We start from the raw sequence: 17,897 nt of genomic DNA, 5'->3' as shown, positions 1-17,897 counted from the left end.
CGGGGAAGGAAGAAAGGATTAAGAACCATAATTAGAAAGCCGTTGCAGTAAGGTAACTGAGTGGCAACGGGACCCAATGGTAGTGGCCAACCTTTCTTTTTCTTATTAAATATAGATTTTGTTAAAATTTTGAAAAATGCAAAAAAAATTGAAAAATGCAAAAATAGGAAAATAAATCACCCATTATTCCAGTACTGAAGTAAATGGTGTCAATACATTAGTTTCAGTCTGGGCTTTGTGGCTCATGCCTGTAATCTCAGTCCTTTGGGAGGCCAAGGCCAGAGGATCACTTGAGGACACGAGTTCAAGACCAGGCCACAAGGGCAATATACCGAGACCCTGTCTCTACAAGAAAATTTAAAAAACAAAAAATTAGTCGGCTGTGGTGGCACGCACTTATAGTCCAGCTACTTGGGAGGCTGAGGCAAGAGTATCACTTGAGCCAGGAGTTTGAGGCTGCAGTGAGCTATGACTGTGCCACTGCACTCTAGCCTGGGCAGCCGAGTGAGACCCAGTCTCTAAAAGGGAAAAATAAGTAAATAAATAAATATGTGTGTGTGTATACACACACAACAATTTAAAGGTGAAAACATTAATGGGGCTTGGTAACTATCCAGACACTGGCCAGAGCAAAACCAAGCTCGGCCAGCCAACTGTCCCACCGAAAAAGCACAGGATCGCGTCTCTATGGTTGTTCCGGCGTCGGAACAAAAGGATGTACTCTCTCCTTTTGCGGAACTCTATGGTCTGAGGACGCCGCTGTAACCCCGGAAGCAATCCTGAGAGGTCGGGACCGGCAAGATGGCGGCGCGGATAGGATTCTGGGCCGTCGGCTGGCGCCTCTGGCAGGTAGGTACTGGATGGGCTAGGGAAGACTAGGAGGGCTGACCGGGATAGTTGCTTTTAAGTTGTCCTGACACCAGCCGCTCTGCCCATCAGGATTTTTCCTGATATTTATCCCTTACCTCGCGCCGTTTACAGGAAAGTGACGAGAAAGGGTCTGGTTTTATCAGAATTCTCTCATGGAATTAAACATAAGTTAATGAGTCCAAGCAAAAATAGGAACAAGAATAATAGTAGAATGTCAGAGCTGGAAAAGATTTTGTACTTCCTATGTTCCAAAACCCCTCCTTTCACGTTTGCAAAATAAACTGAGGCTCAGAGAAGACAGGAAATTTGCTTCGCGAAAATTAGAGGCTTGAGTTGGTGCAAGATCTCAAACTCTTCCCATGGAACTAAATTGAGATGCTTTCCTGGCATCCAGATTTAGATGAAGGTCTCAAGCCAGAGGAGTGGGTTGGATATCCTCTGCGCAGTTATTTGGAGGAGGAGCAAAAACTTTTCAGCAGCAGTTCTCATGCTTTTTGGCCTTGGGACCACTTTACACTTTCGGAGTTGAGGACTCCAGAGAGCTTTTGCTTTTGTGGGTTTTAGCTATCTATATTTAGCTTTTTGGAAAATAAAACTTAAGAATATGTATTGATTTAAAAGTAACACTAACTCATTACATGTTACAACTAACACTTTATGAAAAATATATTTTCCGAACAAACTGAGTAAGGAAGAGCAATGTTTCACATTTTTGCAGCTCTCTTTAATTTCTGGCTTAATAAAACCTAGATTCAAATCTGCTTCTGTATTTAATCTTTTCCTATATCACACCTCAGGCTATCACGGGAAAACTTCACTGTACACTGGTAAGAGAATGAGTGGAAAAGTTGTAAATAACGTCTTGGTTTTATGAAAATAGTTTTGATTTCCCGGATTCCCTGAAAGTGTCTCAGAGACCCCACAGACGGCCTCAGACTACACTTTGAGAACCACTGTTTTTTGTTTTTTGGAGACGGAGTTTCGCTCTTGTCGCCCAAGTTGGAGCGCAATGGCACTATCTCGGCTCACTGCAACATCCGCCTCCCGGGTTCAAGTGATTCTCCTACCTCAGCCTCCCCAGCAGCTGGGATTACAGTCATGCGCCACCATGCCCAGCTAATATTTGTATTTTTAGTAGAGACGGGGTTTCACCATGTCGGTCAGGCTGGTTTCGAACTCCTGACCTCAAGTGATCCGCTCGCCTCGGCCTCCCAAAGTGCTGAGATTACAGGCTTGAGCCACCGCACCCGGCCTGAAAACCACTGTTCTTAAGAAAAGCCAGATGGTATTAGAGATTGAAATTTTTGAACTGCTTTATTAAGACAAATTTACCCAGACAGCCCTCCCTTCCAAACCACCACTCCCCCAACACACACACACACACACACACACACACACACACACACACACTCTCTCTCTCTCTCTCTCTCTCTCAAGAAATACAAAGAAAAAATGCAATTTAAAAACTTCTTGGCCGGGTGCGGTGGCTCACACCTGTAATCCCAACCCTTTGGGAGGCCGAGGTGGGCGGATCACGAGATCAGGAGATCGAGACCATCCTGGCTAACATGGCGAAACCCCGTCTCTACTAAAAATACAAAAATTAGCTGAGTGTGGTGGTGGGCCCCTGTAATCCCAGCTACGCAGGAGGCTAAGGCAGGAGAATCGCTTGAACCCAGGAGGCGGAGGTTTCAGGGAGCCGAGAATGCTCCACTGTACTCCAGCCTGGGCGACAGAGCAAGACTCTGTCTCAAAAAGAAAAAAAAAGCCGAGGTTTATAGTGGGAGAACGTGACTGAGAAGTGTAATATTCTTGTTCCTCTTGCACAATTCGATTGTGGGGTCACTGGTGTAATTGTTGGGAGGGAATTTTCTATGCAATTTTGTCTGAAGAATGGCACATACCTCTTACCACTTTGTATTGTACCTGATTTCCTTTTTCCTTTTCCCCTTTGGTGCAAAGAAGATTATAGAGTTATGATTTGTCTCTATCTTGGGTAAGGAGAGGAAGGACAATAAGCTAAGAATAGGCTTTTAAAACGAGGCTAGGTGGTGGTTCACTCCTGAAATCCCAGCACTTTGGGACACTGAAGCTGGAGGATCGCTTGAGTCCACGAGTTCAAGACCAGCCTGGGAAATATGGCAAAACCCCATCTCTACAAAAGTACAAAATATTAGCGGGGCCTGGTGGCCCGTGCCTGTAGTGCCAGCTATCTGGGAGACTGAGGTGGGAGGATCACCTGAACCTGGGAGGTCCAGGCCATGATCATGCAGCTGCACTCCAGCCTGGATAACAGAGTGAGACCCTGTCTCAAAAAAACCCTTAAAAAACAAACAAAAACATACTTCAGTGACCATCATTTGTATTAATGAAACTTCACTTATGCTAAACTTACTTTCTTTTTTTTTTTTTTTTTTTTGAGAGGAAGTCTCGCTCTGTCACCCACCCTGGAGTGCAGTGGCACGATCTCAGCTCACTGCAACCTCCGCCTCCCGGGTTAAAGCGATTCTCCTGCCTCAGCCTCCCAAGTAACTAGGATCACAACCGTGCCGCCACCATGCCTGGCTAATTTTTTTTTTTTTTTTTTTTAGTTTTCTTTTTTTTTTTAATTATACTTTAGGTTTTAGGGTACATGTGCACAATGTGCAGGTTTGTTACATGTGTATCCATGTGCCATGTTGTTTTGCTGCACCCATTAACTCGTCATTTAGCATTAGGTATATCTCCTAATGCTGTCCCTCCCCCCTCCCCCCACCCCACAACAGTCCCCGGAGTGTGATGTTCCCCTTCCTGTGTCCATGAGTTCTCATAGTTCAATTCCCACCTATGAGTGAGAACATGCGGTGTTTGGTTTTTTGTCTTTGCGATAGTTTACTGAGAATGATGTTTTCCAGTTTCATCCATGTCCCTACAAAGGACATGAACTCATCATTTTTTATGTCTGCATAGTATTCCATGGTGTATATGTGCCACATTTTCTTAATCCAGTCTATCGTTGTTGGACATTTGGGTTGGTTCCAAGTCTTTGCTATTGTGAATAGTGCCGCAATAAACATACGTGTGCATGTGTCTTTATAGCAGCATGATTTATAGTCCTTTGGATATACACCCAGTAATGGGATGGCTGGGTCAAATGGTATTTCTAGTTCTAGATCCCTGAGGAATCACCACACTGACTTCCACAATGGTTGAACTAGTTTGCAGTCCCACCAACAGTGTAAAAGTGTTTCCATTTCTCCACATCCTCTCCAGCGCCTGTTGTTTCCTGACTTTTTAATGATGGCCGTTCTAACTGGTGTGAGATGGTATCTCACTGTGGTTTTGATTTGCATTTCTCTGATGGCCAGTGATGATGCGCATTTTTTCATGTGTTTTTTGGCTGCATAAATGTCTTCTTTTGAGAAGTGTCTGTTCATGTCCTTTGCCCACTTTTTGATGGGGTTGTTTGTTTTTTTCTTGTAAATTTGTTTGAGTTCATTGTAGATTCTGAATATTAGCCCTTTGTCAGATGAGTAGGTTGCAAAAATTTTCTCCCATTCTGTAGGTTGCCTGTTCACTCTGATGGTAGTTTCTTTTGCTGTGCAGAAGCTCTTTAGTTTAATTAGATCCCATTTGTGGAATCCCTATTTAATAAATGGTGCTGGGAAAACTGGCTAGCCATATGTAGAAAGCTGAAACTGGATCCCTTCCTTACACCTTATACAAAAATTAATTCAAGATGGATTAAAGACTTAAATGTTAGACCTAAAACCATTAAAATCCTACAAGAAAACCTAGGCAATACCATTCAGGACATAGGCGTGGGCAAGGACTTCGTGTCTAAAACACCAAAAGCAATGGCAACAGAAACCAAAATTGACAAATGGGCCTGGCTAATTTTTGTATTTTTAGTAGAGACAGGGTTTCACCATGTTGGCCAGGCTGCTCTGGAACTCCTGACCGCAAGTGATCCACCCACTTTGGCCTCCCAAAGTGCTGGGATTACAGGTGTGAGCCACGGCACCTGGCTTTATTTTCATCTTCATTGTGTCTTTAAGGATCCTATTGTGTTTCCACTATCTCAGGTTACAGTTTAAAATCTCAGAAAAGTTCAAAGGAAAAAACAGCTGTTATATGTAGTAGTATCATTTGTTTCCTAAAACTGGAAAGTCTTGTTCCACCAGGGGGAGCTGACAGTAAAGGATTTGGAAATGCGGGTTTGTTGTAGCATGTGGCACAGTAGTTAATGATGGGTGGAAGTCACAGCACATATTTCAGTTCATTTATAAGCTAGTTATCCCTGCCAAGCTAAGAAATATGGATGCTTTAAAAGATGTATGAAAGCACCAAAAGAGGAGTACTTTAGAATTTTTATTCCAACTCTTAACAAATTATAAAAACAATATATTTTATTGCTTAAAAATATTCAGGCAAAATAAGTATTATACTGAAGTACAATTAATTTGTAAAAAATAATGGGAAAATAAAGTCACGTTTTTTTCCTAGATGTCCACATAATTCATAGCTTTTTTTTAAATATGAGAATTGTTTCTTTGAAAAAGTTTGTATTCCTACACTTTAAAATAGAGATTCTCTGATATTTTGAGGCTGCTTTTTTTTATCATCAACTCTACCATCGTCCTCTTTTTTTTTAATCTAATTTGGCCATTTTAATTACCCCAGTATCTTCACCTGAAATAATGAGGTAACCTTTTAGTTTTTAGTGGAAATTATGAATGGTCTGGTAGTTGACTTTAATTCTAACACATGTCCTACTTTTTTTTTTCTTTAGGGATTGGGGAATTTTTCTGTAAACACTTCTAAGGGCAATACAGCCAAAAATGGTGGCTTTCTTCTGTAAGTATACAATTGGATATGCTAAATTGAACAAAATAGGTTCTTGTGCTATTTTACTTAGGTTTCTCTTTTTTTCCCACACATAGCAGTACCAATATGAAGTGGGTACAGTTTTCAAACCTACACGTTGATGTTCCAAAGGATTTGACCAAACCTGTGGTACGTACTCCCTGTTTCTTGGTATAAGGAGCTACATTAGCAATACGTTTTCCTTATTATTTCATTGGGGTTTTTTTCCCCAAACACTCTATGAATAAAAAAATTTTGTCCTAGAATACTGGCAAATGCACAATGCATATATTCTCTTAACTCCCTGGATTGTATTATCTTCAGGGTATCAAAGTAAGTTCTAAAGGAATAAATTATTTACCCCCAAATAACTGTGTTAATTAGTAGTCTCTTGCTTTTAGCTCGGCATAATGGAAGACTTGTCAGAATTTGTGATGTAGAATACTTGATGTTACGTTATGGAAAAGTATTTTCTTGTAACCTTCAAGTCTTTGTTTTCATTTTGTGTATTGAGCCTGGGCCTGGACAGTGCTTTTTTGTTCACAGTGATAAAATGCATTAGCACAAATAATAAACACCTAGAAGGAACTTGGTAACCCTGTAGAAGCTATGATTTCATCAATCCAGTTTTTTGTGTTACTTGTAATTTTTAAAAATCCTTCCGTTTTCACCCCTCAAAAATAACCCCCTTTAACAGTTTGGGATTACAGTTCTAGACATTTGTCTGTAGGTACTCACTTTGTGCACATGTTTAGTTTACTACTCTTTCTTTTCTAACTTTTCTCTGAATAGATATTGGATATTTATTTATTTATTTATTTTGAGACAGAGTCTCGCTCTGTCACCTAGGCTGGAGTGCAGTGGCATGATCTCGGCTCACCTCACCTCAGCCTCCTGGGTTCAAGTAGTTCTCATTCCTTAGCCTCCCGACTAGCTGGGATTACAGGCACACACCACCATGCCTGGCTAATTTTTGTATTTTTAGTAGAAATGGGGTTTTCTCATGTTGGCCAGGCTGGTCTCAAATTCCTGGCCTCAAGTGATCTGCCTGCCTCAGCCTCCCAAAGTGCCGGGATTACAGGCATGAGCCACCACACCTGGCCAGTACTGGATGTATTTCTATGATAGTACATTTAAGTCCCAGTCTGCAACTCATATGCCTGCAGGAGCCAGGCCTATAAGAAGAGGTGGCAGAATTGGCATGGTGTGCCACTGTCTTTATAAGCAAGACAGCAGCTACTTATTCTAGCCACTTGTTGCCCTGTGGGAAATCAGACCTGGTGATGCCAGCCTGTCTAAATCTTCCAAGCTAAACTGAAATCCAAATTTTCTTGTGAAATTTTCTGATTTTTTTTTTTTTTTTTTTGAGACGGAGTCTCGCTCTGTCACCCAGGCTGGAGTGCAGTGGCGCAATCTCGGCTCACTGCAAGCTCCGCCTCCCGGGTTCACGCCATTCTCCTGCCTCAGCCTCTCCGAGTAGCTGGGACTACAGGCGCCCGCCACCACACCCGGCTAATTTTTGTTTGTATTTTTAGTAGAGACGGGGTTTCACCGTGGTCTCGATCTGCTGACCTCGTGATCCGCCCGCCTCGGCCTCCCAAAGTGCTGGGATTACAAGCGTGAGCCACCGCGCCCAGCCTATTTTCTGATTTTTAATATTCCTAACAAATTCAAAGTATCTTTTAACACCTTGTAGGGATCAGTCAGAACACATCTTGAGGCTATATTCCCCCTTCTTATCCCTCAACTTAGGACACAGGCTATCAGTGTATTCTGTTCTTCCAACAACCCTTTTTGGAGTAATTAAGAGTGGATATCTAGCTTTCTGGCTAGTAAGTAAATCTTTCAGGAGTGAAGTGATTTAACTCTGAATCATTGGATTAGTAGTATAATTTACTGGTTTAATGGATGAATGAAATGAAGGTAATTCACCTCTTGGAAGAAAGTCAGAAATGTCAAACCCATTATTTCTAAGGTCTTTAGGTATTAGGGTAGAAGAGGTTGAAGTTATAGGTACAGTCAGTGTCATATCATTTTAATTAGAAATGAGTAATTTGTTTATTAGGGCAGGCAAAACATATGTGAATAAAACCTAATAAAAAATATGAATAGAACTAGCTTGGCTTTGTATAATAATGTTTTATAATTAATAAGCACTTTAATCTGTGTTTTCTTATTTTTTTCTTAGAGAAATACTGTGAGCGATAGCATAGGTTTACCCTTTTTCATATGTGAGGAAACTAATGTGCAGTGAGATGATATGATTTGTCCATTGTCATTCAGCTACCATTAGCAGAGTTTAATTCTCAGTCCAGGTCTTCTGACCAGGCTCTTTTTATTAGCAGAACCTGAAGTCCTTTCTCGTTGTGAATTTGAAGCTGAATAATTATTTTAAGTTGGAAAGTTCCTTTAGTAATTTTATGGGTTGCCTTGAAAATTCTTTTGATTTACACTGTATTTTAACAGATTCTGAGGCTCGTTGTCCAGATCTGAACATGAAAGTATCTAGACACTTCAGCTAACACTGCTGTCACTCAGTGTTTTTCTCCTCATTTATTAGTAAACTCTGAAGTTGTTCAATTGACGGTAATGTTTTAAATTTGCTAGTTATAAATATAAGAGGAACTAAAACTGAAACTTTTCTTTTGGATTTTAGATAACAATCTCTGATGAACCAGACACATTATATAAGCGCCTGTCGGTTTTAGTGAAAAGTCACGATAAGGCTGTATTGGACAGTTATGAATATTTTGCTGTGCTTGCTGCTAAAGAACTTGGTATCTCTATTAAAGTGTGAGTATGGCCTTTCCTGATCTGCCTGTTCGCTGCTATAATATGATCAACCAGGAAAATAGTGCTCATCCCAGGAAGGTCTGAACTCTTTTTTTTTTTTTTTTTTGAGACGGAGTCTCGCTCGTTGCCCAGGCTGGAGTGCAGTGGCACAACCTCAGCTCACTGCAACCTCTGCCTCTCGCGTTCAAGCAGTTCTCAGCCTCCCAAGTAGCTGGGACTACAGGCACACGCCATCATGCCCGGCTAATTTTTTGTATTTTAGTAGAGACAGGGTTTCACTGTGTTGCCCAGGCTGGTCTCGAACCCCTGAGCTCGGGCAAATTGCCCGCCTCGGCCTCCCAAAGTGCCGGGATTACAGGCGTGAGCCACCGCACCTGGCCTTGTCTGAGCTCTTAAAGTGGGATAGAAACTCTTGGTGGGTAGAGTTTAAGCTTGTCATATGTTATCCTAATCAGGATCATGCCTTCCTGCCATGTTTCTGGGGTCTGCATGGAGCAGGGAGGTAGAGTAGGTGAATGAACAATCGTTTTAGACCCTTTGGATGTGATGATTTTTGGCTAATACATCCATCATTTCAAATCTTCCCTAAGAAACACCACTTATCCAGTAATTTCTTGCTTGAACAAGGTAAGCTTCAAATAGCCTTGGAGTCATTGCAGGGTCAAGCATAACTGTCTCCTTTGTCTTGTCATCTGCTCCTTCTGCTGTTGAATGAGGCCCCATCTGGGGCTTTGGCAGTCTGGCCTTCTGACAAAAACAGAAGGCCACAGTTTCCCAAAACAGACTATAGTTTTGTTATTTCGATTTATCCGTAGATTTTCCTAAAACAACAGACATATAGCAGGTGTTACAACTATGTCCTCCACCACACTGGTGCTACTCTTCACAATTCATATATTTGGTCAATAAAAGACTGAAGGATGTAAAAGCAGCAGGTGTGTGTGTATGCATGCACACTTGACATGCCAGGGCTTATTTTTGAGCCTGTGGGAAAAAGTTTCTATTGCTGTCTGCAGTGTTTATTTTGGCCTGAGTTTTATGATAGCAGTTGTTGTTCCAGATGACAGTTTGGGAAAATGGAAGTCTGCAAATGGTAGCTAATGCCTATAATTGAGTGTGAGTCTGACCTACAAAATTATGGAATTATGCTTTGTTATCATAGTGACTCAGGTTTTGTTTTGTCCATTAATTTCAGACACGAACCTCCAAGGAAAACAGAGCGATTTACTCTTCTCAAATCAGTGCATATTTACAAGAAGCACAGAGTTCAGTATGAAATGAGAACACTTTACAGATGTTTAGAGGTGAGTGTATTTGAGAAATTCTGGCATTTTTGAAATACCAGAAATTCACACTAGCATATAACTTTACTTTAACATTGACTAGATTGACTTCTTTCAGCAAGCCCGTGTCTGTTGGTTGTACAGAAGGTAACTATCTTTTAGTGTTTATGGAAGTGTCATGGTAGGAAAAGTAAATTCAAATAAAGCCATCCTTTAGAGTAGTGTATACCTTAACTCAGGAATGCAGATTATGCAAAGAAAGCATTGGAATAATTTTGCTCATATTTCAAAAATTCTAGTGAAGTTTTTACACAGTTCTAATAACTGTTTCACATACTAGCTGGATTTTCCATGTCAGTGATGCACAGCATTAGGTTTTTCATTCATCTGTTACTCATTTGTGCTTCCATCAGTGCCAGCACAGTCTTGTGCTTAAGGAGAGCATAGGTTCTGGAGTCAGACTGCCAATGCCAGAATCCAAGTCCTGGCACTTAACAGCTGTGTGACATGTACCTCAATTCCTTCATCTATAAAATGGGAATAATAGTGGTACCCATCTCATAAGGTTAGTGTGAGGATTAGAATGGAAAACGTAAGCACTCAGAATACTTTGATCACATAGTAAGTGATTGGTAAATATTAAAACAAGCACTTATGCATCTTTTATATGGGAAGTACTGTACTAGTCATTGAGGGCACAAATATAATAAAGTCACGGTCTCTACTCTTTTTTCTTTTTTTTTTTTTCTTTTTGAGATAGAGTCTCACTCTGTCACCTAGGCTGGAGTGCAGTGGCACAATCTAGGCTCACTGTAACCTCTGCCTTCCAGGTTCAAGCAATTCTCCTGTCTTGGCCTCCCTAGTAGCTGGGACTACAGGTGTACGCCACCACGCCTGGCTAATTTTTGTATTTTTGGTAGAGATGGGGTTTCACCATATTGGTCAGGCTGGTCTTGAACTCCTGACCTCAGGTGATCCACCCACCTTGGCCTCCCAAAGTGCTGGGATTACAGGTGTGAGCCATTGTGCCTGCCCAGTCCCTACTCTTAAAAAGAAAAACCTAAATTTTATCCACCTGTCTGAGGGAAACATCTCTCATAGTACACACAGAAAATCTTATATTAACTATATCTTAAAATCTAGTCCTTTTGTCTTCAGTTGTTTTGTGAGCCTCTTGTAAGTATACTGCTTTGATACGATGCTTGCCAATTGTGTTCCATGGAGCCCTGATTTTAAGGCAGCTGCATTTTGGAGGAAGATGGTTTCTGGGCCATGTTGCCCCCATGCCGTCAACCAAAGGATTCATACTTTTTTTTTTTTTTAAATTGGGATTTTATGTAAGATTCTTTAGGGGAGGCCAGGCGCGGTGGCTCATGCCTGTAATCCTAGCACTTTGGGAGGCCAAGGCAGGCGGATCACTTTAGGTCAGGAGTTCAAGGCCAGCCTGGCCAACATGGTGAAACCCCATCTCTACTAAAAATACAAAAAAATTAGCTGGACATGGCACACACCTGTAGTCTCAGCCACTCGGGAGACTGAAGCAGGAGATGGCTTGAACCCAGGAGGCAGAGGTTGCAGTGAGCTGAGATCGTGTGCATTCCAGCCCAGGGGACAGAGTGAGACTCTACCTCAAAAAAAAAAAAAAAAATGTGTGCTTTAACAAACAGCATGCATGAACCATTTTCATGTTTGATGTTTTAGTTAGAACATGTAACTGGAAGCACAGCAGATGTCTACTTGGAATATATTCAGCGAAACTTACCTGAAGGGGTTGCTATGGAAGTAACAAAGGTATAGCTTTAATTTCTACCTCTTCCGGGGGGGTGGTGGGGAGTGGTATCTGTATTGTTGTTTTGATACATTGCAGCCTGGTCCTGGCCCACTGAGTAGAGTTTGCCCTAACCTGTGGCAAACTGAGAGACAGAGTTGCCACAGTGGTTGGGGGCTACCCACCCCTTGCAACAGAATCCTGCCATTTCAGCCCAAGTCCCCCGTGAACCATCTCTGAAGTTCTCCCTCCTCAATATTAGTTGTCCAGACTTGGGGATCCCATTAAGTGGCAATCCATGAAGATCATTGAGAATCAAATAGATTATATATGTGAGAGTGTTTCATAGACCATCAAGTTTCCTTCTTTCCATTTCAAAACCCTATAGAAAGTCTAGGGGGATAAAAGAAAAAGACATAAAGAGGATTTGACCAAATTAATAAGTCCGATTTGTAGTCAAAGAGTTCTATTAAATCCACATTATAGTTCTATTTCTTTCTTTTTTTAGACACAATTAGAACAGTTACCAGAACACATCAAAGAGCCAATCTGGGAAACACTATCAGAAGAAAAAGAAGAAAGCAAGTCATAAAGCCTCAGGGAGGCCATTTTTGCCTGAATTTGAAATGAGGATGGGCCAGATGAGTATGTTTAAGTGGAGAGTGCTTCCAGCTGAGATGATTTGAGTCCGCCCTAACTGCTCCATTGAGTTCTCCTGCCCTCATCAGCTGAGAGCAGGGAATGGAACTTTAATGGAAGAACCACTTTTACCTATTCTTTTTATACAGGTCATTGTTTCAGTTCTGATTTCAACAAACATGAGCAAACCACTTTGACTCAAAGCGGAAAGAGTGAAAATTCTATTTTGTTTTGCTACTGGTGTTCAATTATTAGTTTGTACCATTTTTAATTTATGTCAGTTGATGCGTCTGAAAATAAGTGCTTAAAGTGTTCGCACCTTTTTTTTTTTTTTTTTTTTAAGATTCCTAGAAGGAATCTTTGGTAATTCAGATTGAGCAGTTAAAGTTTTTGCTATTTACCTTTGTGCAGGCTGGCATATGCTAATTTGGGGGTGGTAACCAACCAATTTTATCTCATTTAAGCATTACATTTTGCAGACTATGAATATACTTCACAGCAGATCAAACACATTTATGGCATGCACTGACCTCTTCTTGGAGCCCAGAACTGTATAGAGTGGCCTACCAGGGTTACTGTAATGGAATTTATGATCTTAAGAAATTACTAGTTGTATTATTTATCCTGTGGTTCATTCATTCAGTAAGCTTTTACTGCATAAACTTTGCATCCAGCACTATAGTAAGTACCCAAAATTGAATAGAAATAATGGCTTTTGAAAATTGCGCAAAGCAGGCTGGGCATGGTGGCTCATGCCTGTAATCCCAGCACTTTGGGAGGCCGAGGCAGGCAGATCACGAGGTCAGGAGATTGAGACCATCCTGGCTAACATGGTGAAACCCCGTCTCTACTAAAAATACAAAAATTAGCTGGACGTGGTGGCGTGCACCTGTAATCCCAGCTACTCAGGAGGCTGAGGCAGGAGAATCGCTTGAACCCGGGAGCTGGAGGCTGCAGTGAGACAAGATCGCGCCACTGCACTCCAGCCTGGCAACAGAGCGAGTCTCAAAAGAAAAAAAAGAAAATTGTGCAAAGCATAGGTAAATATTTTTCTTTATTAAGCTTCTCACTGATAAGCCCTCTTTCTTTTGGTAAATGTCACTGTGTTTGTTAGGAGATGTCTGCTTTTCCATGAAATGAAATAGTGGCTAAAGCCCTGAAAGAGGCAAGACTACAATGGGCTGAAACAGTATAGCAACCCCAGAGAAGTGCTTCATTTTCTTTTTATAGTAGAAGCAGGTCCATGTCTTTTGTGGTTTCCTTCACATCTTTGGAGTAGTTATGACTTCTCAGTTCTTCCGCCCTTAAACTGCATTGCCTGTTCTCTTTTCCTGACATGCTATCAGGTATCAGTGTGTTGAATACATACTGTTTGTGTATCAGACTTACGTTACTGTCATTACCATTAAAAGAATTACAGCCTTGTGCCCCATGACCTTCAGCTCAGTTGTTGGCTGTCATTCATGAATGCCTAAGGCATACTTACACCAGGTATAAGTACCTGAAGATCAAGAACTAGTCAATAAAACATGAGCAACATAATGGTAACTATGTGTAGCAAAGAAGCAATTTATGACACATTTTCATCTGAAATAATTCTTTAAAAATAAATACAGACCTGGCTGGTCGTGGAGGCTCAAGCCTGTAATCCCAGCACTTTGAGAGGCTGAGGCAGGTGGATCACCTGAGGTCAGGAGTTCGAGAGCAGCCTGGCCAACATGGTAAAACCCCATCTCTATTAAAAACACAAAAATTAGCTGGGCATGGTGGTGGGCGCCTGTAATCCCAGCTACTTGGGAGGCTGAGGCAGGAGGATTGCTTGAACCCAAGAGGTGGATGTTGCGGTGAGTCGAGATCGCACCACAGCACTCCAGCCTGGGTGACAGAGCAACACTTTGTCTCAAAAAAAAACAAATAAAATAAATGTAGATCCACACCTAAACTTTTTGGGACTTTTTTACAGACACGAAATCACTTTTGTAGTGATTTATAGGATGATGTATATGTGCTCACCTCCAATGACTTCTATATGAGCTCTTTCAAAGGTGTGTGCATCCACTTCCAGCTATTTCAAACCAAATTAACTTGTAAACCAAAGTACTTAGTTTAGGACTTCCAATTATATGTTAAAACCTCAGCTTAAGATAAATAAGCAAATGAACTACATGTGTACACATGCACGTGAGAAAAACAAGCAGTATTTCTTTTTTTTTTTTTTTTTTTTTTTTTTTTGAGATGGAGCCTTGCACTGTTGCCTGGGCTGGAGTGCAGTGGTGTGATCTCGGCTCATTGCAACCTCTGCCTCCCAGGTTCAAGCAATTATCCTGCCTCAGCCTCCCAAGTAGCTGGAACTACAGTCATGTGCCACCACGCCCAACTTATTTTTGTATTTTTAGTAGAGATGAGGTTTCACCATGTTGGCCAGGATGGTCTTGATCTCTTGACCTCGTGATCCGCCTGCCTCGGCCTCCCAAAGTGCTGGGATTACAGGCATGAGCCACCACGCCTGGCCCAAAACTTGCAGTATTTCTTTGACAAAAGTATTTGGCATATTTGAAGCCCGCTTCTTGATATAAACAAGTTTGGCATGAAGTACAGTACTGTAAAAATGATATAAACAAAATAATTTCTTAGCTTATCAGGATATAGCTATCCTGATAGGCTAAGAAGATTTTTGGTTTTCTTTTGTTGGTTTTAAATTAGGCCTCTGAGTAAAATGCATATCTTGAAAGTTAGAATTAATGCCTGGGTCACACTTTCTGCCCATGGTGGGTATGGGAGATGGTGAGAGAAGAGTGGATTTGATGATATATATTGGTGCAAAAGTAATTGCAGTTTTTGTCATTAAAAGTAATGGCAAAAAAAAAATAGAATGAACCGTCCGGGAGTGGTGGCTCACGCCTGTAATCCCAGCACTTTGGGAGGCCGAGGCTGGTGGATCACCTGAGGTTGGGAGTTGGAGACCAGCCTGGCCAACATTAGAAACCCTGTCTCTACTAAAAATACAAAATTAGCAGGGTGTGGTGGCGCATGCCTGTAATCCCAGCTACTTGGGAGGCTGAGGCAGGAGAATCCCTTGAACTCGGGAGGGGCAGAGGAGGTGGTGAGTCAAAATCACGCCATGGGCAACAAGAGTGAAACTCCGTCTCAAAAAAAAGAAAAAAAAAATAGAATGAACCAGAAGGCAGGTAGGAAGTGAGATAATCTTTTTTCTTTTTTCTTTTTTTTTTGTAGAGACAGAGTCTTGTTCTGTTGCCCAGGCTGGAGTGCAGTGGTAAAATCAAAGCTCACTACAGCCTTGAATTTATGGGCTCAAGGGATCTTCCCACCACAGCCTACCAAGTAGCTGGGACTAAATGTGTGCACCACCACACTCAGCTATTTTTTTTTATTTTTTGGAGTCAGGGTCCTGCTCTGTCGCCCAGGCTGGAGTGCAGTGGCATGAACACGGCTCACTGCAGCCTTGACCTCCTGGGCTCAGATGATCCTCCTGCCTTAGCCTCCCAGGTAGTTGGAACCACAGGCATGTACCACCATACATGGCTAATTTTTTAATCTTTTTGTAGAGATGAGGGTCTCACTTTGTTGCCAAGGCCGGTCTCAGATTCCTGACCTCAAGTGATTCTTCGGCCTTGGCCTCCCAAAATACTGAGATTACAGGCATCAGCCATCATGCCCAGCCTATATTTTCTTCATATTAAATAAAATCATGTTCTGATCTAAGAGTCTTAGTATCTACAGATCTCTAGTAAGACAGACTAAACTGGTTCAGTGCCAAGTTTCAGTGCTTTGAAAGAATGGCATATATTCCTGGCCCTATGACCATTTAAACATGCCACAGTGAATACATAAAGCAATCATTTTAAATTATTAGTCTAGTTTCATAACATTTCTAGTTGTCTGCAACCATCCCTGTCCTACATTACGTTATTAAGTTCTATTACAACACTAATAAATAACAGAATAGAGCAAACATGGACTTTGGAGTCAGACAGACATGAGTCAGATAAGAATTTAAACCCACTGACTGCCGTAAACTTGGGCAAGAGATTTAACCCTGTCAGGGCCTCAGTTTACTCATTAGTAAAAGAAACAATAAGTCTGTAGGAAATAATACCTACATACTTACATTTGACATATATTTAATACTCCAGCTTAATAAGGTTGGAGTATTCAATAACTGATAAAGCACCTTGCACAGTATTGAGTAGGTAACAGACATTCAGTAAATGGCAGTACCAATCCGATGATACTTTAGGTGCTTGTGTGCTATACTGTTCAAGAACCAGCTGGAAAGGACCTCAGGTTACCTCCAGGGAAGGGATAACATTTACCTTACAGTTTTTGCTTTTGTTTTTTTGAGACGGAGTCTCGCTGTGTCGCCCATGCTGGAGTGCAGTGGCACGAACTCACTGCAAGCTCCGCCTCCCGGGTTCACACCATTCTCCTGCCTCAGCCTCCCGAGTAGCTGGGACTACAGGCACCCGCCACCACGCCCAGCTAATTTTTTGTATTTTTTAGTAGAGACAGGGTTTTACCATGTTAGCCAGGATGGTCTCAATCTCCTGACCTCGTGATCCGCCCGCCTCAGCCTCCCAAAAGTGCTGGGATTACAGGCATAAGCCACCGCGCCCGGCCTTTAGAGTTGTTTTTGAGACAGTTCTGGCTCTATCACCCAGGCTGGAGTGCAGTGACAGTCTTGGCTCACTGCAGCCTCCACCTCCTGGGCTTAAGTGATGCTCCTACCTCAGCCCTCTGAGTAGCTGGGACTACAGGCACGCACCACCACACTCGGCTAGTTTTTCTTTTTTTTCTTTTTTTTGTAGAAACAGGGTTTTGCCATATTGCCCAGGCTGGTCTTAAACTCGTAAGCTCAAGCAATCTGCCAGCCTCAGCCTCCCAAAGTACTGGGATTATAGGCACGAGCCACAGCGCCCAGCCACAAACCAAAATTCCTTTGATTTTTATTAACACACTAAAGTACTTACCATTGTCCCCATTTTACAGGACAGAAAACCAAGGCTTAGAGAGTTGTTATTTGCCCACTCAGTCACCCTTTCAGCTTACAGATGAAGCTGTTAGCGACAGGGTCAGCCGTAGAAGCTAATTTATAAGCAGGCTATGAGGTACTCAAATATCCACATACTAAATGCAGAATATTCAAAGCTAAATTCCAGGTTCGTTCACCTCTCACATTCCCAAAATGTACTCATTTCCTCTAAAGCAGGGGTGTCTAATCTTTTGGCTTCCCTGGGCCACATTGAAAGAGTAGTCTTGGGCCACACATAAAATACACTAACGCTAACGATAGCTAATTAAAAAAAAAGAAATCATGAAAGAAAATCTCATAATGTTTTAAGAAAGTTTACGAATTTATGTTGGTCTGCATTCAAAGCTGTCCTGGGCCGCATGCAGCCCGTGGGCCTCCAGTTGGATAAGCTTGCTCTAAAGCGTAGAAGTAAAGTGACTGACTGGGAGGAAACATTAATGAATTAAGGCAAGAAGCAAGATACACAGCACGATTTAGGTGGTCCCGCTGCTCAGACTGGTCCTGAGGGAGGGGGCAACACGAGTTTAGGCGTCAGCAAGGGGAGTCCTACTCGGTCACAAGAACACTCGGATGGAGATGATTCACAGTGGGGCTTCAGGTCCAGCCTGACTAGGGCTCAGAAGACATGGGTTTGTCGCTTGTAAGCATC

General features: G+C 41.9%; 1 protein-coding gene across 2 annotated transcripts; it reads left to right on the top strand.

Moving 5' to 3' along the window:
* The first annotated feature begins 737 nt into the window (after window positions 1–737).
* Window positions 738–13,639, top strand: MRPS10 (mitochondrial ribosomal protein S10). 2 transcript variants are annotated; one of them, XM_055263423.2, is made up of 7 exons: window positions 738–849; window positions 5,642–5,706; window positions 5,793–5,865; window positions 8,372–8,508; window positions 9,704–9,812; window positions 11,493–11,582; window positions 12,068–13,639. In XM_055263423.2, the coding sequence occupies exons 1-7, from the start codon at window positions 802–804 to the stop codon at window positions 12,149–12,151; spliced, it is 606 nt and encodes a 201-aa protein (XP_055119398.1). In that variant the 5' UTR covers window positions 738–801; the 3' UTR covers window positions 12,152–13,639. The 2 variants fall into 2 exon arrangements, with proteins under 2 accessions (XP_055119398.1, XP_055119399.1); XM_055263424.2 differs by having other exon boundaries at window positions 739–849; window positions 5,796–5,865.
* Window positions 13,640–17,897: the final 4,258 nt, after the last annotated feature.

This window comes from Symphalangus syndactylus, chromosome 23 (genome assembly GCF_028878055.3).
Source record: "Symphalangus syndactylus isolate Jambi chromosome 23, NHGRI_mSymSyn1-v2.1_pri, whole genome shotgun sequence".
Lineage (NCBI taxonomy): Eukaryota > Metazoa > Chordata > Mammalia > Primates > Hylobatidae > Symphalangus > Symphalangus syndactylus.
Note: the sequence above shows the minus strand (reverse complement) of the source record. Positions and strands in the feature narration are given on the sequence as shown.

What these genes read in the sequence shown, in the direction of transcription:
- MRPS10 (XM_055263423.2), top strand. Translation starts at nt 802, where the DNA reads ATGGCGGCGCGGATAGGATTCTGGGCCGTCGGCTGGCGCCTCTGGCAG. An exon ending in TCGGCTGGCGCCTCTGGCAG is followed by an intron (nt 850 to 5,641) that starts GTAGGTACTGGA and finishes TTTTTTCTTTAG; the next exon opens with GGATTGGGGAATTTTTCTGT. An exon ending in CTTGGTATCTCTATTAAAGT is followed by an intron (nt 8,509 to 9,703) that starts GTGAGTATGGCC and finishes CATTAATTTCAG; the next exon opens with ACACGAACCTCCAAGGAAAA.